This window comes from Argentina silus (genome assembly GCF_951799395.1).
Source record: "Argentina silus genome assembly, chromosome: 9".
NCBI lineage: Eukaryota > Metazoa > Chordata > Actinopteri > Argentiniformes > Argentinidae > Argentina > Argentina silus.
In genome coordinates this window covers 17,482,582-17,509,929 of record NC_139663.1, presented here as the reverse complement: position 1 = coordinate 17,509,929, position 27,348 = coordinate 17,482,582, and the positions used below count along the sequence as shown (strand labels likewise).

At 46.6% G+C, this 27,348-nt stretch overlaps 1 protein-coding gene across 5 annotated transcripts; it reads left to right on the top strand.

Annotated features, from left to right (window-relative positions):
- The first annotated feature begins 303 nt into the window (after positions 1–303).
- On the top strand, positions 304–26,432 carry bptf (bromodomain PHD finger transcription factor). 5 transcript variants are annotated; one of them, XM_083677253.1, is made up of 33 exons: positions 304–992; positions 2,391–3,213; positions 4,935–5,155; positions 6,977–7,246; positions 7,514–7,699; positions 9,493–9,678; positions 9,888–10,042; positions 10,351–10,709; positions 10,833–10,964; positions 11,435–11,564; positions 11,821–11,956; positions 12,114–12,428; positions 12,932–14,870; positions 15,005–15,129; positions 15,338–15,466; positions 15,817–15,967; positions 16,140–16,263; positions 16,614–16,854; positions 17,407–17,574; positions 18,419–18,531; positions 18,626–18,755; positions 19,127–19,371; positions 19,640–19,669; positions 20,061–20,328; positions 20,511–21,235; positions 21,579–21,661; positions 21,938–22,163; positions 22,293–22,585; positions 22,694–22,876; positions 23,046–23,238; positions 23,456–23,540; positions 23,725–23,911; positions 24,533–26,432. In XM_083677253.1, the coding sequence occupies exons 1-33, from the start codon at positions 503–505 to the stop codon at positions 24,537–24,539; spliced, it is 9,048 nt and encodes a 3,015-aa protein (XP_083533379.1). In that variant the 5' UTR covers positions 304–502; the 3' UTR covers positions 24,540–26,432. The 5 variants fall into 5 exon arrangements, with proteins under 5 accessions (XP_083533379.1, XP_083533382.1, XP_083533380.1 ...); XM_083677256.1 differs by lacking the exon at positions 19,640–19,669 and having other exon boundaries at positions 16,140–16,179; positions 18,626–18,740; positions 25,516–26,432; XM_083677254.1 differs by lacking the exon at positions 19,640–19,669 and having other exon boundaries at positions 18,626–18,740; positions 25,516–26,432.
- The last annotated feature ends 916 nt before the right edge of the window (positions 26,433–27,348 follow it).

The window sequence follows — 27,348 nt, the reverse complement described above, 5'->3', positions numbered from 1 at the left end:
ATTCATGGTAAAAGGTCCCCGAAACATATGTCAGAAAGGGAAACAATGCAATGGGAGCATTTTCTTCAGAATGGGCCTTTTCCAGATCGATTTCGTGCTAGACACGAGTTTGTGTTTTGGAAGACATAACTATGCCTTCTAATATGCATTATACTAGTTTCTTCAGAGAGCTACGAGTTTCTGAGTTAAAATCCATATTTTTTCTGTTCTCATCGACTGTACTGTACTAGAAGAAGAGTACCACGTGACTTCAGTGCTGGGCCTGCCGTCTGTTTTCAGTGCTCGGTGAGAGAGGAAGAAAAATGGCGACTGCGAGCGATACGAAACGGGACGTCGGCTATTCGTATTGAGCTTTCTTACCCAAACCGAGACCGGGGCTTTACGGGACTATTTCTTCGGAATCTACGCAAGTCAAGATTTCTAGTGGTGCCTGTTTTTCTTGGTTCGGTTAAGCCAAAACTATCGCAAAAATTGCAAGCGAAAATAATAGATTTTCTAAATAATGAGGGGCAGAAGAGGCAGGCCGCCTAAAACCCTGCTGATGGAGGAGCCGTCATCCGGGCCGGTGCGTGGTTTGAGACCCAGGAGGGGGTTAAGGGCAAAGGGGAGAGGTAGTGCCGAGGTCGATTTGGATAGTCCCCCAAGGGAAACTCTCAAGCCATCGAGGGGCAGGAGGAAAGTGGGTTCAACCACGGTGTCTCGGGGTAGAGGAAGAGGCAGGGGTGGTGTAGGCAGAGGTAGGGGGAGGCGGACACCCGCTAGATCAGTGGTCTATGATGACCATGAAAGTGATGAAGATGATGATGCTGTAAGTTTGAGATCTGAGGAAGATGAGTGCATAGAGGAAGAGCCGATAACGGACGAAGAAGAAGAAGAGGCCCTCAATGAGGAGTCAGACTGCCTTGAGGAAATACTCGAAGAGGATGATGATGATGCCAGCTACTGTACTGAAAGCAGCTTTCGGAGTCAGAGCACTCATGGCAGTACTCCGGGTAAAACAGCAATATTGATGAAGTTGTTTAGAGAGTGGTAGAAGGCACAGTGCAATGACAGTGAAATTAATTCCTCCAAATCTGGTGATATGTTCATGACTATAATCTTACAGTGCCAGGAACCTGTATTGTTCAAAATGGAGTATGCATTGAGAATGCACTGACAGGCCCCACTCGACTCAGAAATTGCTGCTGCAAAAATGGAATCATGCGGGGGCTAGTGTCAGTACGAGCGCCCCTATTTCTAGCTGGAACGTCTGAAGCATTCTTATATTTTTCATTACACATGTTGTCGTTTTGATTCATCCTACCTACTATTATGATTAACTAAAGGATAGTTGGCTACGAAATAGCACTATCTAAACAGCTAGCAGTTTTTTAGGCTAGCTAATAATGCTAGCTACACCCCAGACAGATGTGTCTGATATTTCATTCATTAGCTAGCACATAACTAAAATGAAACAATGAAATATGCGTTAACATTGCGTTATCGTTATTGTGCAATGTAGCCAATTTTGATTGTGTTGTGAGCTTTGTAAAATGGAGCCTGTCAAGGCACCATTTCCTATACAGGGGATAGTTAGCAGAGACTGAAGCAGCCTGCTAGCTACATGCTAGCTTGCATGCTTATACAATTTTAATGATCTAAAAACGAATATCAGTTATCAGTGCATGATTGTACCTATACTTGTTAGTTATTGCTCATCATTGTAAACAGGATGGTTTTCCCCAGAAGACCAACAGACGAGTTGTGCAGCTAGCTAGCTAGCTACTAGCCCCCGTGTCATGGGCTCCTGCACCTGACCAGGAGATCGAGCAGGGAGCTAGTATTCCATTAGCTTGAGCTAATGACAGGGTGCCTACCATGTGGCCCTTTGTTTTGAAAATAGGCGCCCTCAATTTCACCTGTTGCAGCAATGTGTGGAGGAAGCATCTGTCATTTCACTGACACAGCTCAATGATATTTCATATTCTTCCAAAAGATGATATAATAATGATATGATTGGTGTCTAAATGCGTGGTGACTTTTTACATTTTTCATGGAAGTCGTTTGTGTATCTAGTTCATACACATTGGATAATAACGTTCATTACACAATAGCTTACAATTATATATATATATTTTGGGAAGGGAAGTGTATAAGAATTGGTGTGAGATGTAAATGGAGAGATGGTTAGTAGCACATTAAAATAATGAGTATGGAGAAAAGTGAAATGTATTGATTATCATTATCTTTTTGTTGAGATTATAGGCCAAATTTGAGTTGGTGTTATGCAAGACAAATCCCCCAAATCTTACGTATTCACTTGCCTTTATTTGGTTATAGAACTCAATTAAAGTTTTTTAGTGTCTTTAAATGAATGTCATAAATAACTGTTCTCTCGCTTCATCCTGCAGGGAGGAGGAAGACGCGGGTTCACCGCCCACGCTCGCCCATCTTTGAGGAGAAAGAGATCCCTCCTCTGGAGCTTCCCAGAACCTCGGAGGACCTCATGGTACCCAGCGAGGAGCTGCTCAATGTGTCCTCCATCTACGAGGTGCTGCGCAACTTCAGCACGGTGCTGCGGCTCTCTCCGTTCCGCTTCGAGGACTTCTGCGCAGCGCTGGTGGGCCTGGAGCAGTGCACGCTGATGGCCGAGACCCACATCGCTCTGCTCAAGGCCATCCTGCGTGAGGAGGACACCTCCAACACCACGTTCGGCCCTGCCGACCTCAAAGACAGCGTCAACTCCACCCTCTACTTTATTGACGGCATGACCTGGCCCGAGGTGGTGCGTGCCTACTGCGAGAGTGACCGGGAGTATCACCATGTCCTTTCCTACCAGGAGCTGGAGGACTACCCTTACGGCCCACTGGAGAGTAAGATCAAGGTGCTGCAGTTCCTGGTGGACCAGTTCCTCACCACCAACATCGCCCGTGAGGAGCTGATGTCAGAGGGGGTGGTGCAGTACGACGACCACTGCCGCGTGTGTCACAGGCTGGGGGACCTGCTGTGCTGTGAGACCTGCTCAGCTGTCTACCACCTGGAGTGTGTGAAGCCGCCGCTGGAGGAGGTGCCCGAGGACGAGTGGCAGTGTGAGATCTGTGTGGCGCACAAGGTGCCTGGGGTCACGGACTGTGTGACCGAGATGCAGAAGAGCAAGCCTTACATCCGCCAGGAGCCCATTGGTTACGACCGCCACCAGAGGAAATACTGGTTCCTCAACCGGAGGATAGTTGTGTAAGTAACCAACAAAATCATGTGTTGAACAAGGTGGCGCTGGATTGCATTATCAAAACGACTTGTGTTCTTTCATGCCTAAAATACCCTCTAAAATGCTGAATTAACTGAGGTGCATAATAACTCTTTGACTTTCAACAACAATGTAATTGACGATCAACGATAGTTACTCTATCATTACTAAATATCAGTTTCATTTGCTCTGAAATGTTTACATAGTGGCAGTGCCAAGCCCACAAGCTGGCTCAGCGCCCCCCTTACATTCTGAGGGGAGATTATTATGTAATATTATGTGCCTTCTCATGTTTTTCGAGGCGTCCAGTCACAGTGGGTGAATGCCAATGCCTTGAAAAGAAATAATGCAGTTGCCAAAAGCATCTCTGCTGTTTTTTTTTGTGAAAGCTGCCTGTCTGTCATGTTCTGAACAAGAATATCAATGTGTCAGATATGATGTGGCTGAGCACTAGACAGGGCCCTGAACTGGAACCTTTCTTAGAGGAGAAAGATGGAAGATTACTTACTTATTGTCCATCATCTGGTATCCTCGCTGGTAATGCCTCATTCAGGTAGTCAGCCTGAATAAAACATTTACTGGGTGTGAAAATTGTGCTGATAATGACTCAATCTGAGAAGCCCCCCCCCCCCCCCCCCCCCCCACCCCCCTTTGCTGCTGTATATTCTAGCAAGCTGCGTCCCTAAGGGGTCATTAGTGACATATTATGAGATATCAGCGAGCACCGCCAGGGTGCTGTGATGTGCGCTCGTTAACTACGTCCTTAGTGAGAGTGAAACTCCTCCGAGCTTTCATGTCATGACTGTTTTTGCTCCCGAGAGTGAAGTGAATTGCCGATGAAGTATCAGCCTTGTTCATCTATTTTGCCTCACCTCCAACTTGAAACCCACCAGTCTTCACACTGCCTGTAATTGGTTGAATCTCTCCTGTGAGACGCCCACAAGAGGGGGGGGATCAAGTGGGAGGTAAAGCGGCGTAGATGTCCTGATGGAATTTCAGCACAATGCCAATTAGTGTTGAGTGGCCTTCTCAGGGTTTCTTTAGAAAAATGAAAGGAGTTGGTGTGAAAGAGGTTGTGACCCATGTGATTCAGTTTTTTCCTATACTGCTATATTGGATAAGTGGCTGCCTAATAAACACAAAGAAAAGCGTACCAACTAAAGCTAATAATGTTGAAAGGTCTAATACTATAACAGCTAATACTGTTAGTGGCAAGAAGAAATTATTCATAGGATTTGTGTGTGGAGAGGGTGTTATATTGGTGAGTGCCTTTTGATGCAGAAAACATGTAGCCTTTTACTTCCCTTTGAAGCTCAGATTTATTTGTTTTCAAGGTTAATTAGATGCCCACCTTGCATTAGACTCATCCCATCTCTTCAAGAAGATCTTTTAGCTGAAAGAAATGTTTTCATCAGTGACGCTGCATAGTAAACTGTAAATGTCCATTTTAGTAACTCAAGCCTTTGTTGTAAAGCTTGTTGTCGTATAAGATCTAGATATATCTAACTGTGTGTTATTAACCATCTATTAAGATATATCTAACTGTGTTATTAACCATCTATTAAGATAAGATCTAGATATATCTAACTGTGTGTTATTAACCATCTATTAAGATAAGATCTAGATATATCTAACTATGTGTTATTAACCATCTATTAAGATAAGATCTAGATATATCTAACTGTGTGTTATTAACCATCTATTCCAGTGAGGAGGATGGGGAACATGAGAAGAAGAAGATGTGGTACTACAGCACCAAGGTGCAGCTGGGGGAGCTCATTGAGTGCCTGGATCAGGAGTACTGGGAGAACGACCTGTGTGCCGTCCTGGAGGAGATGAGGGAGGAGGTGCACACTCACATGGACATCACAGAGGACCTCACCAATAAGGCCCGTGGCAACAACAAAGCCTTCCTCACCGCTGCGAATGGTAAGACTGGGGTTTCTGCTGCTGCTGTTGGCTCTAAACTAATCCCTTTGAGAATGAATATGGCTCAGTTGTGCTGTATATTCAAGGATGCTGGTGAACACGTGGAAGTCAGTTAGGGAGTTGAGCCACCCTGGAGAGGGAAGTGTTGATGTTTTGACTCTCGGTGCAGAGAATGAGTGGAGCTCTACCACTCCCTGTGTTATATAGATCAGTCTTCCTGTATATGTTGTGACTACTAGTGGCTTAAAACAAACATAGTATGGTAAGTTTTGTAGTTATGTCATTCGGAAAATCCCCTGACTGAGGGTGGCTCTTTCTGCACTTCCATCTCTACCAAAGACAGTAAAGTGATTAATGGGTGTTGCTGGTGTGTTGCTGGTGTGTTGCTGGTGTGTTGCTGGTGTGTTGCTGGTGTGTTGCTGGTGTGTTGCTGGCGTGTTGCTGGCGTGTTGCTGGCGTGTTGCTGGCGTGTTGCTGGCGTGTTGCTGGTGTGTTGCTGGTGTGTTTTTATCATGTTTGTAAGCCCTTCGCCACGCTGCACTGCATACACCGACCTCCCCTTTGTGTATTAGAGCCGGTGACACAGCTGTTTCTCTCCCAGTAAAAACCTTCGTTATGATGAACTACGGCTGGTTGGGGAATCTGGGAACTGGAGATAATATATTTTTCATGCTATTTGTCGTGACACTCACAGAAATATGCCGTCTGCTGGTTCACATTTTGTACAATCCAGCCTAGCCTGCTGTACCTCACAGAATTCAGATTAAAACTCTTTCAGCAGTTGTTTGTGGAGAATACAGTCCTAGCGTATTGTGGCTCTCTACTGTATGTTCTTACTGTCTTTGCACATGGTGTTTGTTTTATACCACATTGTCGAACACATCAGCCTATTAAATGAGTATGCTCAACGAGAATGCTATTCCTCTCAGTACCCAGACAGAAGTTTCATACACGTAATTTCCAGGCTATTGTTGCATTCTGCGGATCACTGGAGCTATCAGCAGATCAGTGACAGACAGACAGGTGCTGATGAGTTTCAGTTTTAGTTGTCAGTGACACCGGCTCTCTGAAAGCCATTGTATCAGTTTGTTACATAATGGGTAATGACATCGGTATTAATCTCTGTGGATGACTACCGATTGTAGTGTTGTTAGTGGTTGTGAATGTTCTTGCCTGTCACAAGCCTTTGTCACTCCATTTGATAGAATTGTGTCAAGCAGTGCAAGCGCAGGTGATGAAAATGTTGATGTGGCTGATGGCTGAGTGTGAGGTGAACCATCTGGTGTGATAGTAAGAACCAGCCTGGTAGGTTCTTATCTACCTTTGTTATACGTTGTTCTTGCACTGCGTATGTTCCTCTCCAATATCCATTTTATCGTCTCGTTTGTGATTCTTTTGAATTGCTTGGGAGAGCAATTTTCACGAGGCAAGTGTTGGAAGCGATTGTGGTTTACGACTTCATTATGTATTTAATGGCATCCTGTAATAGAGCAACACCCATGAACCCGGGTTGGAACATTGCTGGCCAAACAACTCAATTGCAATTCTTATTCTGCTGTATTTCTGTTGGAGTGGAGACCCTCTGTGATTCACACTATCTGACACACCCACTCGTACTCCTTTTGATTTAGAGACACTCAATATGATCATAGGCCTACATGGGGAAGAAAAAAAAAAGCAACTTGTATTCATTTGATCAGGAAAAAGACTTATGTAAAATATATCAATGTTATGTAGGCCTAATTGTACAATGTAGCCCCTCAGGCTAAACAGCCACATCTTTTAGCCTCTGCTCATGCTCGCTTCTTCATTTCGCTGCAGATGAGATCCTGGAGCGTCTGCAGGCCAAGCAGGAGGCGGAGCTGGGTGAGGTGAAGCGGCGGGCAGCAGAGCAGGCTGAGAAGACCAAGCAGGCAGCCACGGCCAGTAGCCCCAACACAGAGACCACCTCCTCTGCCACAGCCAGTACCCCCAACACAGAGACCCCCTCCTCTGCCAAGACTGAGGAGACCACCCCCGGAGACTCATCTCCACGGCCGGACAACGGGGAGCTCAAAGACCCTGATTCCAAAGAGGAGGCTAGCTCAAAAGGTAAAGCTGGAGTTGCCCCCCTTTCTTTTTTTAAATCTCTCTCTCTCTGTCTGTCTGTCTGTCTGTTTTTGCCTTTTGCCCCTTGTCTTGATGTTTCTTCCAAGCCTTTTGAGGATTGCTGAATCTTTTTCTGTCTGAGGAAAAAGTGTTTATATGGTATAAGTGTCCTATGCAGAAACAGCCTGCCTGCCGGAAGTCGTCTTTTGTGCGGAAGTCTTGACATTGTTTCCGAGATCCAGAGTGAGTATTGTGCAATGCGTTTCACAGCAGCCGAAGCTCCCCCTGCTGGAGAGAAGAGCAACATGACTGCCTCTGAGCCCCCACGGCCTGGCTCATCTACCCAGGACAACACTACCCCTAAACCAGAGCCCCCAAATTCTACCGAGGGGGCCTGCTCCGCCCCATCTGAGAGCAGTGGGGGGGGCCCTATGGAGCCTGAGCAGGAGTGGGCAGGTACATGGGGAAGAGTCACCCAACCACCAGCATCTATACCCAGCCTTTCATCCCCCTGTCACACCCTGCTGCACGTTTGCATGTCATCTGTCTCATGCTCCGGCTGGCTGCCCCAAAGCATTCCCCCACAGAGATCGTAATACAATCTGATAGTTGTGTTCTGATAATTCTGTCCATCATTCCCACCCTGTGGTTGGGCTTAGGATGTGATGTCGCAGGGTGCATTGCTGTGGAGGCACAGTTCTATAGGCTTTTGGCTGCTACCATTTTGCCAGTTGACAGAACATGAGCAAGCTTATTCTCTAAATTGGCTGGTTACTCTGCAGTTAGGCTGATTATCCTCTTGTTTTGGTCTGTGTGATTATGAGTGAAATGGGCAATTCTGGCTAAGTGTTTGTTGATTCAATTATTGCCTCTGTTAGAATGTGAACGATAAGAGAGCACTCTATATTGTTTTGGATCATTTGAGTCATAGTTTCTCCTGAGTAAGAGAATGCCTCGGTGTGTTAATTTACACCAGTTGGCCTCTCAGATTATCTACTTCTAATTCTAATCATGGATGACCAACACCATGAATGAGTTCTCTGTTGGGTTTCAGCCTGCCCCATAGACCTGACCGGAGGGCCTCTTCTACAGTACTGCTCACCCCAGTATCAGTCATTCAACTCTGAAATGTTTATTCCTGAAGGAGAATCCTACTCCCAAGTATTGTCTTATTTCTCAAAATCATTTCTGGCTCGAGTCTTCTGCTTTATATAGTTGCCAATGTTCTATGTGATTTGCCTCTCTAGCATTTTTCACAAAGCAATGATACAGCAGCCTGGTAGTTTTTCCTTCATCGGACGCATTGTGTCTTTCTTTCTGTTTGCTGTTGTGCTCTTGCCATCCATTTTGCGTTCCATTGTCTTGTCTTGTACGTCACATGTGAGGCAGAACAAACCGCTCAGGATGCTGTAGCCTGTTAGCATTCTATTCTATGCACCTGTTCCATTGCCTTGCCTCCATGTTCTATTTCTTGCCGTATTCAACGTGTTTGTCAGATACTCATGCTGTGCATTGTCTCATAGACACACACTATGAAAACTTGTTCTCAGAGAGAATGGTGCCTTAGGCTGCTGCAGCCAGCATCCCTGGCAGCTCCCACTGTGCTAAGTCTGTCACAACAACCAGCTTCTTAATCTCACTCCAATTCATCTCGGAAATTGGACTCTGTTCCATTCGCCGAAACAAAAGGCTTTCTGCTTGAACCCCCCACCTGCTACCTCCACCATACAGAGCTGCCTATGTGGAGCCATTCACACCCACCCCACAGCTCAGACACAGAATGTCTCTCTGAGTTTGGCCATGCAGCAAATGTGCACACAGCTTGTGGTTGTGTTGCACTGCTTTTCCTAGCTGGAGGGGATTTAGAAGTGTTATCTGCCTGCCTGGACTGCTGAAGCGCTTATTCATCCACTAGACTCACTGATTAAGCATTTTGCTGGTGTAATATGCTAATTGTGCATTATCATCAAGGAACAGTTGAAGCAGGAGGGAAGGCAAGGCATCAAGCCATGCTCATTAGATTTTATTTTACACATTTTATGGGTAGTTCTCATGATTTTTACATTGGCTTGTTTTTTCATCCATGTTTGCTCCGCACTTTCATAAATTGTAATCCTGTTCTTTGTGAGTATGCATCTGTTAGTATCATGTCTGAAGTCTTGTGTTGGCATAAGATTCTACATTCTGAGCCTAAAGGCTTTGTATTTGTGTTCAGTCTCTCATAGTTGTATGATCCTCTCTTCCCCCAGATAAGCCCTCAGAACCAGAGTCTCGTGGTGAGGAGGACCCCGCTGCCCTGAGCCAGCAGCCTCACACTGCAGACGAGAACAGCAACAACAGCCACGTGTCTGCATCTGAGGGCCCCAGAGGCCCCGAGGAGCCCGACCTCGTCGACAAGTCATCTCAGTCCTCCTTTACCAGCCAGGACGACACAGGTAGGCTACCGCCATCCTATCACACCCCCTTTGGCCTTCTCACTAATGCATGAGTCATTCAATTTACAAGGGACATTGGAGATGCTGTTCATCGTCTCCACTGTACTGTGTCTTTGGCAGTGTTTGCTTTTGTCTTCATTGACTCTGTATTTCTCTGTCTCTATCAATTGATGATGCCTGATATTTATCATCTGTTTCATGACTTGCAGGTGAAGGCAAGGAGAGGGTAAATGGTGAGGGGGCAGGGTCTGGACAGGGTTCCAATCGCGTAGTGACCCGTCTGCATAACCCGGATAGCAAGCTGAGCCTGCTGAAGGATGGCAGCTCCCGGGATGGCAGCCCTACACCCAGGGACAGCAAGGAGGTGAGACGCCAACCAGGTGTTCTTCACTCAGTCTCATTCTATTGCCCTGAGTGTTCATTCAGAGGCTAGTCTCTCACATGGGGCCTCCTCTGCATGACTTAGATTCAATGGATACCCGTAGTGTATGATTCACTGCGGTCTATCCAGAGGTTGATGCTTAATCAGCAAATGTACCAGAATCTCTCAAATTGATTGATGCAGTCAGTCATCAAATTGAGTCAATCCCATTGAAGTTAATTATCTCCTCTTATCTCTGTGTGTCTGTTCAGCTCCGAGATGTTACCCCCCCCTCTCTCTCTCTCCCTCAGACATCTCCCTCATGTTCTGAGGGTGAAGCCTCCCGCCTGGTCGCCGCCAGGAAGGACTTGGCCGCGAAGAGTAACCTCAACAACTTCTTCAAACTGGGCCAGGAGGGCAAGTACCGGGTCTACCACAACCAGTACAGCACCAACACGCTGGCCCTCAACAAGCACCAGCACCGCGAGGACCACGACAAGAGGCGCCACCTCTCCCACAAGTTCAGCCTGACCCCCGCCGGGGACTTCAAGTGGAACGGCTCCATCCACGGCTCCAAGGTGCTGACCATCTCCACCCTGAGGCTCACCATCGTCCAGCTGGAGAACAACGTGCCTGCCCCCTTCATGCACCCCAACTGGGCCTCTCACAGGTAGGCTACTGTCTACAGACCCCTTACTCTGTGGAGCAAATGTAGTGATTTACCCTGAGGTGTTGGAAATTGCAATGCAATTACATCACACGTTGACTTATTTCTCTCTCTGTGTATTTCCAGGACCAACTGGATCAAAGCTGTACAGATGTGCAGTAAGGCCCGGGAGTTTGCCTTGGCTCTGGCCATTCTGGAGTGTGCCATCAAACCAGTAGTCATGTTGCCAGTCTGGAAAGATGCCCTTGGACACACCATGTAAGGACAACATTAAAATATATATATATTTTTTTTTACATTTATGGCATTTACCAGACGCCTTTATCCAAAGCGACTTACAACAATACATTTGTTTAAGTAAGTGAATCTTGAATCTATCCAACAGTCATCATAAGACTGTAAGTAATCAATGCTCACACAACACACACACAACACACCTAACACATTAATAGGATAAGAGGTAGTTTATGGAGGAAAAGCAAAACCAAACTGTTTATGATTTGCATCACCACTCTACTGCATTGAAGCCTTTTGTTCCTCTTTTAAATGCAGAGTGGTGTGGGCAATGTATGTGGAAAAAAAGCTCATTGTGCAACATAATGGATCGCTGCTGACTGGCTAACAAGCCAGAGTCACCTTGCTGTTTTTATCTTAACTTTGTACTTTTTTTTATCCTCTCTGTTTTTCCCCTCTGTTTTTTCTCTCTCTCTCTCTCTCTCTCGCCTCAGGCTGCATCGCATGACTTCCATGGAGCGGGAGGAGAAAGAGAAGGTGAAAAAGAGAGAGAAAAAGCTGGAGGATGAGGAGACTTTGCTGCAGGCCACCTGGGTGAAGTACACCATTCCCATCAAACACCAGGTAAATCTGAGCTGCGATCCACTTTGTGATGTAATGACTGAAGTGTCATACTATGTATCTTAGATCATACTATGTATCTTAGATCATACTATGTATCTTAGCACATATTCTTCATATAGAGAGACCTTTGAATGTGTTTCATATGATTAATGCCAAAATATTGTCGTATTGATTCCTCAATACATTTTGTTATTCTTAGTCACAAACTATGGATTTGTCCTCCTTGTTCTTCTCCTCTGTGTCTCTCTGTGTGTAGGTGTGGAAGCAGAAGGGGGAGGAGTACAGAGTGACAGGGTACGGGGGCTGGAGCTGGGTCAGTAAGACCCATGTCCATCGCTTTGTTACCAGGCTACCAGGGAACACCAATGCCAACTACCGCAAAGCACTTGAGGGTAAGGGCTATTTTAAGTTTTTATCTTGTGTATTTGTCATTCCCCATTGTCTAATTTTACTGATAATGATCAATTGTGTTGAGGCAGAAAATATGCCTCCAGCATGGCTCAGTGTATGTATATTGCTTCATGTGATGTAATTGCCATTTTTTTACAGCTAAAACAGGCAAAGAAAATGCAGCATCTGGCCCAAACAAGCGGAAAGGTTTGCTAAACACAGCGACAGGCTCAGAAACCAAGGAAAAAGAAGAGCCCATCCCAGACGCTTCAGAAAAAGACAACGAGCAAAAGTCAGTCATAGAGTCATCTCAGAGCACCTCACCAGGAGAGGGGCAGATCCTGAAAGAGAAGGCAGAGGAGAACATCACAGAGAAGATGGAGGATAATAAAGATGATCAGGTGGAGGAGAAGACTGAAGACAAGATGGATGTTGTCCCAAGTCCACCTGCCACCTGTCTAGTTGAAGAAAAAGGTACTTTATTCAGTGATATCCATCTCTTTTCTCGTGCATTTCATCAACAATCCAGATGTCTCAAGGTGAATCGTTTGAATAACAAACGATCAACATTTCCTGATGCTTGCTGTAAGGTTTAGACCGTTATCAGACATGCTAATCAGGCCAACCATTTGGAACTGGTTTTCACAACATCCTGTGGTGGTGAGTGATCAGGTTAAGTGAGACACGAACTATCAAACCAAACAACATACAGGTTGATATGACATGAAGATGTTAATGCTTTGTATACTGCTTCAGACTGGGTGATAGATCAAAGGGTAAAAAGAGCTGAGGTAAAACTCAGTTCTTGGTTCGGACCACACAGCTGGACCCAGAGTGTGGACTTGCTCTGCTGCCTGGTATACAAGTAAAAGATTCCTTAAACACAGAAGTTGTAACTGTTATTTTCTTACATTGCCAACATTAACTTTGTCACATAATGTTGGCTGATCAGTAATGCAGTTCTCTCCATCTCTCAGGTGAAGTGGACAGCAGAGGCCCCTCATCACCAACTAAACTTGCTGTGAAGGAGGAGCCTATGGAAGGAGATGAGCCCAAAAAGGAGGAGTCTGAAACCAAGCCCCCTGTCCGACCCTTCAACTACGACGTGGTGAACGTCAGCGAGGGCTTTCAGCTCCGCACAGCCTACAAGAAGAAAGTCAAGGCCTCCAAGCTGGATGGGCTGCTGGAGAGACGAGTGAAGCAGTTCACCCTGGAGGAGAAGCAGAGGCTGGAGAAGCTCAAGCAGGCAGCTCTGCAGCCCAAGCCTGCAGCTACCAAGCCCCAGGAGAAGGTCAACAACACAGGGACTTCTGTCAAAACGGAAAGCTCCAAACCTGACAAGGAGCAGGAGAAGTCAGCAGTGACACCATTAACTAGTCTGAAGGCACAGGAGGGGCAGGTAGATTCAGCAGCGAAAGATCTGGTCGTCAAAAGGCTTGACTTTGACCAGGAGCAGTCAGTAAAGTCTGAGACCTCAGGGAAGACGGATAACCTGGATGTCAGATTAGGCTCTGTGGTAACGACCCAGGCAGCTGTTACAGGCCCAGGGAGCGGAGACCAGAAAGATGCTGCTCGCCCCAATGTGAGCACAGGGGCGATGGCCAACCATGAAAGCAGTGTTCAGGGCAATGGTGGGGATGTAATACCCCAAACAGAACTTAATGGAGGGTCTCAGAAAAGCATAGACGTCAATAGCAAAGCAAATTCAACATCTGATAAAACCCCAGTGCAATCTGTTATTAGTACAGAAAAATCGTTAAAACCGGAGGTAACGATAGAAGGGGAGAACGGTAAGAAGCATGGGTATGAGGAGATCGAGCAGGGAAATGGACAGAGGAAGACGGAGAGCATGGACGTAGACCAAACCAAAACCCATCCAGTGCAGGTTAATGGGAAAGATGCGGCTGACACCATGGCTTCTATAGACTCAAAGATGCACTTAGACTTGGCCAACAAAGTGGACCCCAAGACGATGCTCCAGACTCTAGAGGGCGAGATCAAAGCACTGCCACAGAAGGACCCTGTAAAGTCACTCATGAATGGTAATCTCTCTCAGGAGGGGCTAAAGGTCAACAGTACTACATTACCCACAAGCTCCACTGTGTCTGACTCTGACTACTTGCCCCCTCTGAAGATGCCCAGATTAGAGAATAACTTTGCTGGGACAGTTGATTCCACTGTCACCTCATCATTGTTAGCTCCAACCACTGGTGTCCTCACGGTAACCAACAGCACCAAGACCGAGCCCATGGAGACAGGAGGGACAGCAGCCAATAAGCTCACCCCGTCCCCTATCCCATCTACAGAGGATTCTAGTCTGAGTAATGACACCACAGAGAACAGCAGTAGCAGTAGTACTGGGGCTCTAAAGACCATCACCCAGGTGACCACCACCACTACTACTAGTGTGTCCACAGAGTTGCGGACGGTGCAGATAGCGGAGGTGTCCAGCAGCAGTAAGCCTGCTCCAGTGGTGTCTACTGCAGGGAGCAACGCCGTCTCCACCCTCACCACAATGACCACGACAACCGTCACCACGGCCCACGGCAGAGCAGCCATCTCCCAGGAGACCAAGACTGTTGTCATGGCGACGGTGACGGACACCAAGTCGGGCCCCTCTGGGTCTTCGGTGACCTCCATGACAGTCAGTAAAGGGTACTCCACCAGAGACAGGGTCACGCTGCTCAAGTACGTCCGCTCCAAGAAGACCCGCTCAGGCACGGCCCTCCCCTCATACCGCAAGTTTGTCACCAAGAGCAGCAAGAAGAGCATCTTCGTCCTGCCCAACGACGACCTGAAGAAACTGGCAAGAAGAGGGGGCATCAGAGAGGTGCCTATCTTCAATTACAACGCCAAGCCTGCCCTGGACATCTGGCCCTATCCCTCCCCCAGACCCACCTATGGAATCACATGGAGGTTGGTAAAATTGCCACAACACTAAGGCTGAAACCATTTAATAGATGTTTCTCCATGTCTCTGTCTGGTGATGGCTGATTTTGGTCAAGTCACACCTAATGGATCAATGAGTCACACCGTATCCCCTCCTGCAGGTACCGTCTCCAGACTGTCAAGTCTCTAGCAGGGGTGAGCCTGATGCTTCGGCTGCTATGGGCCTGCTTGAGGTGGGATGACATGGCAGTCAAGCCCTCCCCTGCTGTGGGGACCACCCGCACAGGTGAGTGCACAGCTATTTTATCCTCCTTTCTCTTTCTGTCCTCCCCCTCCTGTTTCTGCCTCTGTACCTCTCTTTTGCCTGCACTCCCCTTGTGCAAGGACACTGAATACATATCATGTCATAGATGCTTAGCTTACCAACAACAATGCAGACAGATGCATAATATATACTTAATGAGATGTTGATCTTTCTATGATTGTCTCCTCAGAAACCTCAGACACTGAGATCACAACAACGGAGATCATCAAACGGCGAGACGTGGGACCGTACGGTATCCGGTCAGAATACTGCATCAGGAAGATCATCTGCCCCCTTGGTGTTCCTGACACTCCCAAAGGTAAAAAGAGAAAACACACCGCGTCTTCAAATTCTCCCAGGATCCTGCTGTTACAATCCCTACAGTTGCCTCATGAATCTTGGAAGCTTTGCCTTGCCTCGCTCAGCTTGTTCCTCATTCCCTTCTAGTGTCCTCTCTCAAGTTAGATAAAGTACCTGTACAGACTAATGCCTACCCAAGCAATGTGAGACATAGTACCAATGTAGTTTGAGAAAGTTTACTGTTTACTGTCTCTGTATTCATTAAAGAGAAGGCATGTGGCATCAACTGACAAAAGTCAAGTCATCTATCTCTTTGTGGGCCTGTGTATCTGTTTCTCTATTTCCTATTCTCTTTTTCTTCTTGAGTAGAGGCTCACACTCCCCAGAGGAAAGGCCTGAGGTCCAGTGCTCTGAGGCCCAAGAAGCCTGAACCAGCCAAGCAGACTGGGCCTATCGTCATGGAGACGTGGGTCTCTGAGGAGGAACTGGACCTTTGGGAGATCAGAGCCTTTTCAGAAAGGTGAGGAGATGTTGGTTCAGCCTGGGGCTGGAGCAAGAGTTAATGTGAAATACTGGTTGTGTGATCTTTTAACTGTAACCCTCTAAATGTCAGTTGTCGTCTATCCTGATCTGTTGTGTTGGTTTGTTATGGATATTATATGACTAACGACCTTTTCCTCTTTACGATGCAGGGTTGAGAGGGAGAAGGCCCAGGCGGCAGACCAGGTTAAGGTTAGTAGTGCTCTGAAGACAGCAGAGGAGGTCAAGGCCCAATTGGAGATTCAGCTAAAGCACCAGAGATTGGCTGCTCAGCAGGTGGGAAGATCAGACAATTTTCCACCTTGCACTACGGTGACACCTAGACTCCCAACATAGCACCCCCCCAGTGTAAACATGGGGGGCCACAAACACAAAGACATAAAGGGCCTCCCTTTTGTCAGTTGTGTGTCAATGATTCTTAAGTAGAACAGTTGTTAATGTACATTGTCCAGTAAAAGTACATAGTGTTATTGCGAATTTGTGTTGAAGGTTGCAAAAACATCTCACTTTGAGACAGTATTTCTCACTGTACTCTGTCAGGGACTCTCCTCTTCTGGCCACTTTGGTTTGTGTACTGTGTGCAGTCCTTTGTTTGCTTGTCAGTTAAATCACCTTTTATGTTTTAGAAACGGTTGGAGCAGCAGAAGACTGGTGGCAGCGCCACCACCCCCTCCACCGCTACCGGCACTCCCACCACCCCAGCCTCCGCCACCCAGAAGGTCATGGTGGGCTCTCTGAGCAGCCAGGTCACTCCGGGCACCAAGGTGGTCCTGGCCACCAAGCTGGGGACGCCAGTGACATTCCAACAGAACAAGAACTTCCAGCAGTCGTTTGCTTCCTGGGTCAAACAGGGCCAGAGCACCCCAGGTGAGTGTGTCTGGATGAGGGAGGCATCCAAAAATCACATGACGTGGCAGTGGTGACTGTGGTGTGTGTCTGAAGCTTTCTCGTCGTTGATGTGATGTGAAAGCCCTGTGGGAAAAGGATCATGAGTGTAGTTGATGGCTCTTTCAATCCCCATTTGTTCTTTTTAATGGTTATTTTGGATTTTCACTACTAGTGGATGTAATAAGTCAACCATCAGCATGGCTTTTGTTTTTCATTTTTCATTTTTTTCAATATACCATATAACAATTGATATATTGAAGTTTTGTAGGAGTGCCTTTTTGGCCAGTGGTGTCCACTCTCATCTCCCAGAGTAAATCTGATAAACCGGGGGAGGGGAATTCCCTATAAACCTTAACAATAACTGTATGTGGAGTGTCAAGTCAATGAATGCCCCAAAATTCAAGAAAATGGCCTTGATTACTGTATATCAAAGCTACTAAAACCAACTCGGTGGACACCACTGCTATAGACAGTAGCTGTTGTGGTTGGCCACTGGTCTGGGTGTGACTGCAGGTCACGTGTGTGTTGCAGCCTCCACCGGCGTGGTGGCCACCGTGGCCAGCAGCGTCACCACCTCTGGGCAAACGTTCCAGATCGCTGCCAGCCCGGTGACCATGGCGGGCAAGGTCATCACCGCCAAGCTACCGCTGCCGCCTAACAGCAAGATTGTCACGGTCAACATGCCGACCACGCAAGGAGGTATGGATGGAGGGCCTCGCCGTGCGTTTTGCGTTTGTAAGGTCTACCCCCCACGCAACAGTTCATGGATGAGCTATGTCACCACGGGGGAAATGGAACCCTATGAGAATAAATGTCTGTAGTGTTGTGGAGTTTTAGATATTGCTGTTGGTTTTACTGCACTGCCCTAAAGGGGAAATGGGACAGTTTTTGTTTTTTTACAGTGAAAGACTCCTGGGATCCCCTGCCTGTCTCTGTAATCGATACAGGTTGTTCTGTCAGAGTATTGATCCCATGGAGGCTTCCTCTTGATATCTTGGACTCAGTCCCACTGACTGACCTGCCCTGCTTGATCAATGAAATCTGCTCATGTCATCTGCAAGAGGGGCAGGAGAATTTCTACAACAGATGGCTCTGATTGACTGTAAATTTGGTTGTCATTTGACCTACTTTATCTTTGGCACATTGACTCCCTGCCTGAATGAGGGGATGTGAGGCAGATTTGTGCACACAAAATAGATCTGTTATTTTATATAGGCATACACGCTGTCCAGGCAAGCTAGAACCCATCGTTTGTGGACAGATCAAGCAAGATCGTCTTTCCTCCACATCATTCGTTTTTCTCTCCTACCACATGGATGAACATGTTGTTACCATGGGGATCGTGTTCCTCTCAAAGTGGAACAGCTCCTCAAAAGCCTTTTCTAAAACGAAGTGCCTCTGTCTTTTCGGCACTCGTTAGACTCATTATTGAAGCGATGAGAAGTGAAACGCCCACACACACGCCCTCGCCACTGTTTATCCTCTACTACTGCTCCAGGCCTGCTGTGTAAATTGCCAGTAACACAGTGTCTCTCCTCCACAGGTATGGTGCAGGTCCAGCAGAAAGTCCTGGGTATGCAGACCTACTCCACATTCCAGCCCCGAACCGCCACCATCAACATCAGGCCCAACACAGCTGCCTCCACCACTCAGCAGGTAGAGACCCAGCTCCCCCATCTCTCCCCTCTCTCTTAAGTGAGTGTAAATTAATGTACAAGTGTCACTTATCCCTGGTGATTCTCCTGCCCAGGTGATCACAACCGGAACCCAGATCCGGCCAGGCATGACAGTGATCCGCTCCCCCCTGCAGCAGGCCACCACCATGGGCAAAACCATCATCAGAACCCCCCTGATGGTACAACAAGGTATTCTCCCAGCCAGTAGGTCTCCCACTCTTCTCTACAGCCTGTCCCTCCTCCCAACCCCGTGGCTGCATGGCTCACCCACTCAGCATGCGCATTGGCGGACCTCTGCTGACAGTCAAGCTTTGCTATGAAAACGCGAACTTTCTTAAATTTTACATAGAGCAATTATCGATTCAGCCAAATAAATGCTGCTTCTCTTTTCTACCCTCATTTCATATGGCTTGCTTGTTGGTGTAAAATATGAACTAGAAGTATGTTGATTTATACCTACATTACATTATTTTATGATAGGAAGGTCAACTGATTAGTCTCGGGACTCTACCATACATCATAACTCTTATGTGAGTGTTGTTGTATGTCTTGTTGATCCTGTCTCTTCTCCCCAGGCCAGTCACAGCAGGTCGTGACTCAGATCATCCGTGGCCAGCCTGTGTCCACGGCCGTCTCCAGTGCCAGTCCCGTGCAGACCACTGCAGGACAGAGGATGGTGGGTGCCATGCCTTCCCCCCGCGCTGCTACCCCAGCCCCAGGGCAGTCCCCGGCCCCACCCACCCCCCAGGGTACTCGACCACAGCAAGGCCAGGTCAAACTCACTCTGGCCCAGCTCACCCAGCTAACACAGGGAGCACAGGTGAGGATGCGCTCTCTCTCTCTCTTTCTCTCTCTCTCTCTCTCTCTCTCACACACACACACACACACACACACACACTCCCTCTCCTCTTTTGTGTAGTGGTTGCTTCTAACCTCAGATTATTCAATCAGTGTTTTGAATTGACTCACACAAACCTATATTTGGTGACGGTGTTGGTATATGCTACTATGCCATGCCATTCTTTACTATATGTCTGTACCTCATAAAAGCCCATACGTTTATCGTTTTCTCTTGAAACTTCACCCAGCAGCCAGGAAACTCTATGGAGAGACAAAAGGTTAGCAAGTTCATCATCACCTAGGTACATCTGGGGGCTGGTGTTTCTACAATCTCCCCTCCTTTCCCATCGATTGTGTGATTTTGTCTTAGTTTTGTGTTCTGACTCACTTACTGCTCCCCCTTCTCACTGTGGCTGTTGTCTAGCTATGTCTGTAACCCCTTTCTCACCATTGGGCCAACGTGGACCTAAAATGTACTGTGCTTGTCTTGGGTGATTTTCTTTTCACATCGTCCTCTCCAGCACAGTTCTAGTAACTGTGGTGGATGTGTAACGCGGCCGGCCAGCGCAGTACCGCTTGGTTCAGCGTAGCAGAGTAGTGTGAGATGGGTACACAGTATGTCTTGGTTTGTGTCTACCTCCACACATTGACTGTATGTGTTCGTTTTAGGGAGGGAGCCAGGGTCTGACCGTGGTGATCCAGGGGCAGGGCCAGACCACGGGCCAGCTGCAGGTCATCCCCCAGGGGGTGACGGTCATCCCTGGCCCCGGCCAGCAGCTGATGCAGGCCGCCATGCCCAACGGCCAGGTCCAGCGCTTCCTCTTCACCCCCATGCCCCCGGCCTCGGCCCCCACCACCACCCCAACCCCCACCACCACGGCCAGCGCTGCTGTCACCCCTGTCACGGCCATCACCACCACCACTCCCTCAGTGCCAGGTAAGAGGCGTCTTCACCCACCTAGACTCAGTGACTGTACTGGGAATGGTGCATTTCACTTCATCAAACATAGATTTATAGATTTTTGGTTTCAACTTCCTGCGAATGCTCATTTTGCTGTGTTTCTTCGATGCATGTATGTTGATGTAGTAATGATGCCATGCTCTCTCTCCCCTCTGCAGCTCTGTCTGGACAGAGAATAGTGCAGCCTCAGGTCCAGACTCTCGCCACCTCTCAACCACAGGCGCCAGTCCAGCCAGCTCAACAGGCTGCAGCTCCAGTCCAGCCACCTGCCCTGGCTCCGGCCCCCCCTCCACTCTCCACACAACCCCCCCTCCCCCCTCAGACTCTAGCCCACATTCCCCTCCAGCCCCCCACAGCCTTACCCATCCAGCAGATGGCCCAGACCCCAGCCTCCCCACAGCAGGTGCAGATGAAGGCTCTCTCTGTCGCCCCAGTCACCATGGCCCAGGCCACAGTGAGGCCCATCCAGGCCCAACCCCAACTCCAGCCCCAGGCTCAGGCCCAGGCCCAGATCAGGCCCCAGATCCAGCTCCACCACCAGCCCCAGCTGATCACAGTTCCCGGTTTACAGCAGCAGGTCCAGGTGCTCTCCACCATCCCGTCCCATGTGGCGGCCCAGCTCCAGGCCCAGGCCCAGCAAGGCGGGGCAGTGCCCCAGCAGATCAAGCTGCAGCTGCCCATCCAGATCCAACAGGCGGGAGGCCAGGTGCAGGCCCACCAGATCCAGAACGTGGTGACCATCCAGACGGCCAGTGTGCAGGAGCAGCTGCAGAGGATCCAGCAGCTGCGGGAGCAGCAGCAGCAGAAGAAGAAACAGCAGCAGGAGGCTAAGAGGGAGCAGAGCCTGCAGGCCACCAGCCCCGGTGACATCATTCAGAAACAGGTGGGCTTTAACACCACTGTCAATGATGGAAGCACAACATGTGTTGTCTCGATGTCATAGAAACTAAGTGCTATTTGGGTGTTAAACTGCATTTACTCCTTTGTTTACGTTTTGTCCATGGTATTGCATGCAGTTTTAAGCCTCAAAAAGACATTTGATCTCTTGTATATTAGCATTTTGTGAAACTAGCTATGGCAACCACAACATGAAGTGGGAAGTGAATTTGCCATAGTCAAAAAGTGCTATGGGCCTGGGAATAGTCCTTTCAATTGCATGTGTCATTTACATGATCAGTGGGTGGTTGAGAGGGTGGCTCACTGTATTTTGGGTCTCCTTCTTTCAGGTGGTGATGAAGCAGAATGCTGTGATAGAACATCTGAAGCAGAGGAAAACCATGACTCCTGCAGAACGAGAGGAGAACCAGAGGTATGTTTGAATTCACAGCATTGGAATAAGAACAGAACACTATATATACCTCTATGACATATGGGTCTCATCAATCGTAGAAATAACCTTACATAATGCTCTTGATCACTGCTATGACATTGACATGAATAGTGCTGTAAGCCCATTAGTCTACTCCTAGCCCTTTATAGATATGATTAATCCAATCATTACTCTTTCATTTCGTCCAGTTAATAGCCTGAGTATGGTTCCATGCTCTATCTGACTCGCTGACCATTTATCCTATTCCCTGGGCAGGATGATCGTATGCAACCAGGTGATGAAGTTCATCCTGGACAAGATCGACAAGGACGAGAAGCTGGCAGCTAAGAAGCGGAAGAAAGAGGAGTCGGTGGAACAGAAACGCACCAAGGCCAACGCCTCCAAGCTCTCAGCACTGCTCTTCAAGCACAAGGAGCAGCTCAAGGCTGAGATACTGAAGAAGAGGGCCCTTCTGGACAAAGAGCTACAGATAGAAGTGCAGGTCAGTACAATGGCCACCTTTTACCCTGGATAACTGAATCACTGTAGATGTAAAGTGTGATATCTGATACTGTCTGCATGGGGATGGTGCTGTGGTAACCGTGAGCCATCCTCTCTCTCTCTCTCTCAGGAGGAGCTCAGAAGGGACCTGAGCAGGCTACGGAAGGAGAAGGAGAAGGCCCAAGCAGCAGCCTCCCAGGCAGCTGCTGCTGCTGCAGCTGCCCATGCAGCCGCCCATGCAGCCTCCCTCTCCCCCCCTGTCACCTCGCCCTCCTCCGCCCACAAACGCAAGAGGGATGACGAGAGGGAATCCCCCTCCTCCGCCAAGCCCAAGAAAAAGAAGATGATCTCCACTACCTCAAAGGATTCCAAGAAGGACACCAAGCTCTACTGTGTCTGCAAAACGCCCTACGACGAGGCCAGGTAAGATATACATTTTTCACATCAAAGTAGGCCTGTTTAGCATATTACACTCCACAACATTCTGTTATATCAAAGACAACAAACTTGAATCGCTGCACATTGTTTCAGGTTCTACATTGGGTGCGACCTATGTTCCAACTGGTTCCATGGCGCATGTGTGGGCATCACAGAGAAGGAGGCCAAGAAGATGGACGACTATGTCTGTAACGACTGTAAACGGGGCCAGGAGGTCAGCAACGTGACGACGGAGGAGCTGTACTGCATCTGCCGGACGCCATACGACGAATCACAGTATGATTATTTATGTGTATATATACAAATATCTAACAGCCTATATCGCAACCCTATATGGTCATAGTGAGGGACAACATGTCATATAAAGGACCCTATAGATCATGTTTGCATCAGGTTTCAGTATCTCTGGGTGTCTCTAAGTATTTCCTATGTATTTCCTTACCAGGTTTTACATTGGCTGTGACCGCTGCCAGAACTGGTACCACGGCCGCTGTGTGGGCATCCTGCAGAGTGAGGCCACCCACATAGACGTGTATGTGTGCCCGCAGTGCCAGTCCACAGAGGACGCCATGACAGTCCTTACACCGCTCACAGACAAGGACTACGAAGGGTTAAGAAGAATAATCCGCTCCTTACAGGTATGAAGGCCTGTAGTCTAGTATAGTACTTGGTACGGTGTTATACAATGAATGTAGCCATCGTTTAAGCACTATCTTGAATACGAAAGAAGACCATTGTAGAATCTCTTCTTCATTCCCCGCATTCCACCCTGTAGGCAATAGAATGTCAGGCTCTGGAGGGAAAACCTGTTAAAATCCTGCTTTGTAGTGAACCCTCTCTCTTTGACTCAAACAGGCTCACAAAATGGCATGGCCCTTTCTTGAACCGGTGGATCCCAATGATGCTCCTGATTACTATGGCGTTATAAAGGAACCAATGGGTAAGAGTTAGTCGATCACACAACCATATCACACTGACCTAAATGTAGTATTGACAGAACAAACAACATATTCGTTTGCCGAGTAATGATGATTAGCTGCCAGCTTTTAAAGTGAATCATTTTTAGAAGATATAAATCCTGACTCACAAATTATTTGCTCACTTTTTTCTGTGTCCTATCTTAGACCTCTCTACAATGGAAGACAGATTACAGAAACGGTATTACAACAAGCTCACAGAGTTTGTGGCAGATATGACCAAAATCTTCGACAACTGCCGCTACTATAACCCCAGTGACTCGCCCTTCTATCAGTGTGCCGAGGTTCTCGAATCATTCTTTGTACAGAAGCTCAAAGGGTTCAAAGCTAGCAGGTAAGTCCAGGTAGCTCGCAAGACCTCCAAGGCTCTTCAGAGGCCCTTCTACTGGGTCAGCTGTTAGCAGAGACTCCCTCCACCTCCATGCTCCTCTGCTTTCAGTTCTGTCATGTGCGTCTTCTGGACTATGCTAGTGGTCTATCGTGGCAAATTCAATCAACTCATGTGAAATAATTATCAATTTCATAGATCATTGTCACAATTTGGGACCTTCATTTATGAGTGTGATTGAATCTGCTTTTTAGACACAAGGTCTGTCCATTTTTTTTCCTCAGTCTTGTGACATCTTTTCCTTTTCATTCACCCTTGCTCCCATGTTATGCTAGTTAGCTACATTCTGTCGCTGGGCATGTTGTTTTAACTTAGACCATGCTGCAGTATTCTAGCTGTCCTTGGCTGTAGCTCTTCCCTCAGATCTGCCTGTGGTCTGAGGGCTGCTGAACCTACTAAGACCAACTGAGCTGATTTCACATCAGACATTTTCCCATTGTTGTGTCAGCAACGTTTCAGTAATGTCTGTGTGCTTCATCTTTGTGCTGTGCATCATCTTGTGTTTGTGTCTGGTCATCTGTGACGCATGCATTTTGATTTATGCCACCCATTCTCTCTTTCTTGCAGATTGTGATGTCATAAGTCTGACGTAATAGCTGGAGTCTGAGCTGGATGCTGGGGTCTCTAGTAGTGAATCATGGAACTTGCTGTTTCATAAACAGCGGAAATTCAGTGTGGTTATTTAAGACTAAATCAACACACACAAATCTGCTCTCAGAGAAACAAACCATGCTCAGTCAATTTGCAAGTTATTGAAGCCAAATTCCAAAGATGCCTTCAGTGACAATCACAAAATGGCAGCCATGTTGACAGACAAATTAAGTAATCAAGGGATATGCTTTTTCTCTATTATTTTGTTCATTTCAACATTTCAAATGTTAGCAGTTACCAGGAAGATAATATCGGTGGCAGTCAATTATGTTTTGATTGATGCAGTTCACAGTTGGATTGGGGGGATCACATTTTTTTGGACCACATATGTAAGAGTATATTTTATTGCAATATATTTATCAAAATGCATTTAGTGTGTCTCTTCTTCATGACCCCTTTCAGCTGATAGATATCATGCATTTCTGTTGAATTGGGCATGATTTTAACATAGTGCACAGACTTAGGTAATGCTAGCTTAACAACTGGTTTATTGTTCTATTTGGATGTTTTAAATGATCGTTTCAAGGTCAAAATTAAGATGAATATATAGAATGATTGTATGATTTTAAAATCCTTTTGTGAAGGATTATTTTATGGTTAAAAGATAGCGCCTATGGTCCGACCTAGGAAATTGTATTGTACAAGAATTAAGGAACTTGCAATGGATTCCAGTTCTTACTGCATAAAGTTACCTCAGTCTGAAGCAGAATTTCAATGACAAAGGCATTCCCAGTGAATTACACCAACATGGCTGCGTGCAGTATTCCCTTCCTGACCCCTTGGCATCCATTTTTTTGTGTCACTGTTATGTTTTGTTTGTTTCTGTTTATATCACTGTTTGAAATATTGAATAAAATTGTAAAGGGTTCTCAACTGCCGCCTTTTTCCACATCCTATAGGTCTCATAACAACAAACTACAGTCTTCAGCCTCTTAGAATACGCACCACACCTAAAAATGCACTTGGCGAGAATTGGGTTGATATCTGAACAATAAAACCATGGTGTGGAACCTGGCTCCTGTGCTTTTGGGACCTTCACCCTCTCCTCTCCCTCTCTTGGGCCCTACAAACTGTCTCCTCTACGCACCCCTCCAAAGGAAGGCTCTCCCAGACAGACCAGCACTGCTGCTCCCTACTGAAATGTCAGATGGAGCTGCTCCCTGCCCAGCTCTGCCACATGGACACTTTTGGCAGGGTTTTGAAATGGAGAGTTTAAATAAAGGCATTTCAAGAAGAAGGTTACCTCGAAGAAAAGACTCACATCTCCTTCTGTTTTGATTTGATTTCATTCTTTTTGCTAAACTCGCTGTCCAGTTGAAGAAACTAAAAGCAGCTCTTAATGCCACCATGGTCATACCCAACGAGAAAACTGTCTATGATGTCCATTTGAACATAAGAACATATTATTCAAATTCTCACTCTGCATATCCCAGATTGGTGTCAGAAATCAGATTTCACAGTGACACTTCTGACTGTCTGTCCCTTATCGATTGCTTTATTTGAGGTGGCATAAAAAATGTCTTTGGGAAGACCTGCTTGAATTTGGACTGACCAGATATCTGGACATATAATGTTTGAGTTTCAGTCAAGCTTTACTGAAAGGATTAACTTATTTGGAATTAATGGCCCAGGCAGCGGTAATAACAGACAGAGGGATTAAAAAACACAATGTGTATTTGAAGGTATCCTGCCCTGTTTGTAAAACTTGTCAGATTTTGAATTTTTGTTTTCTTTTTCTTTTTTTGTATTACAGCTGAAGAAATATTGATGTATATGAAACATAATAAATGGAAAGACCGAGCTCTCTTCCACTCTACTGAAAGCCTCCGCATATGTTTGGAATAACTTGCTTTAATTATTTTTAAACATTTTTATTAATGTATTAATTTTCACACACAATATTATTTAGTGGTTTAGTATGGTGATGTAAGATGACTGAATTGCACACTGTCTTTTCTTTCTCATTCTATAACATTGCATTGTCTATGTCCGCTAGTTACAGTTATCACACTGTCATAACGCACAACAAAATTACAAACACCAATACCAGTTTATATCAGTTTCCAGAAGGTAATCAGGGAACATTGATAATGTCCTTGCCGTTGGGTACTGCTTGACATATTTGAGCAGAGCTTATTTGAGCATGTGAAACCATGGCCTCCAGTCACGTTTTCCATCCACAGTAATAAGCAACATATTTTTAATTCAATAGGTATTAACACAACATTATAAAGGCAGATGTAAAACATTACCTTGTTTGCGAATTCTAGATTTAAGTGATTCTAAATTGCATTGTATTATAAGGGCCACGTTTGTATAATAAGTTCAAATCTCGCGATGGGTCCCTCCCATATGTCTCTCTTGACAACACTTCCTGAGCGCCCTGTGATTTTTCAAAACAGTCCAATAGGGGGATGCTTTTACTCGAACAGACCAATGAGGGAGCTTATAGGCAGGAATTTAAAGATCTGCACGAATTTTTAAACTTCAGAATTTCTGAACAAGGGCTGGGTAAGCGCGTGTCTACTATTCTTCCGTGTTCTTAGACATTGTATATTCATTGTTCTATTATCAGTTAATTATAGGTGCGTGTTTCGTGAATTTGTTCTTTGTTTTGCTTCTAATTGTGACTGCAATTTATATTACTTTAGGAAATCTAATATCAGAAGTATAGCAAGCTAACACACATTACCTACTTGTCTTTACTTAGCTAGCTTGATACTCAGCTAATT

Excerpts from the sequence above, each read along its gene's own strand:
- bptf (XM_083677252.1), top strand. The coding sequence starts at position 503 with ATGAGGGGCAGAAGAGGCAGGCCGCCTAAAACCCTGCTGATGGAGGAG. Across the intron at positions 10,965-11,434 it reads GATGCCCTTGGACACACCAT|GCTGCATCGCATGACTTCCA; the intron begins GTAAGGACAACA and ends CTCTCGCCTCAG. Across the intron at positions 15,130-15,337 it reads TGTGGGGACCACCCGCACAG|AAACCTCAGACACTGAGATC; the intron begins GTGAGTGCACAG and ends TTGTCTCCTCAG.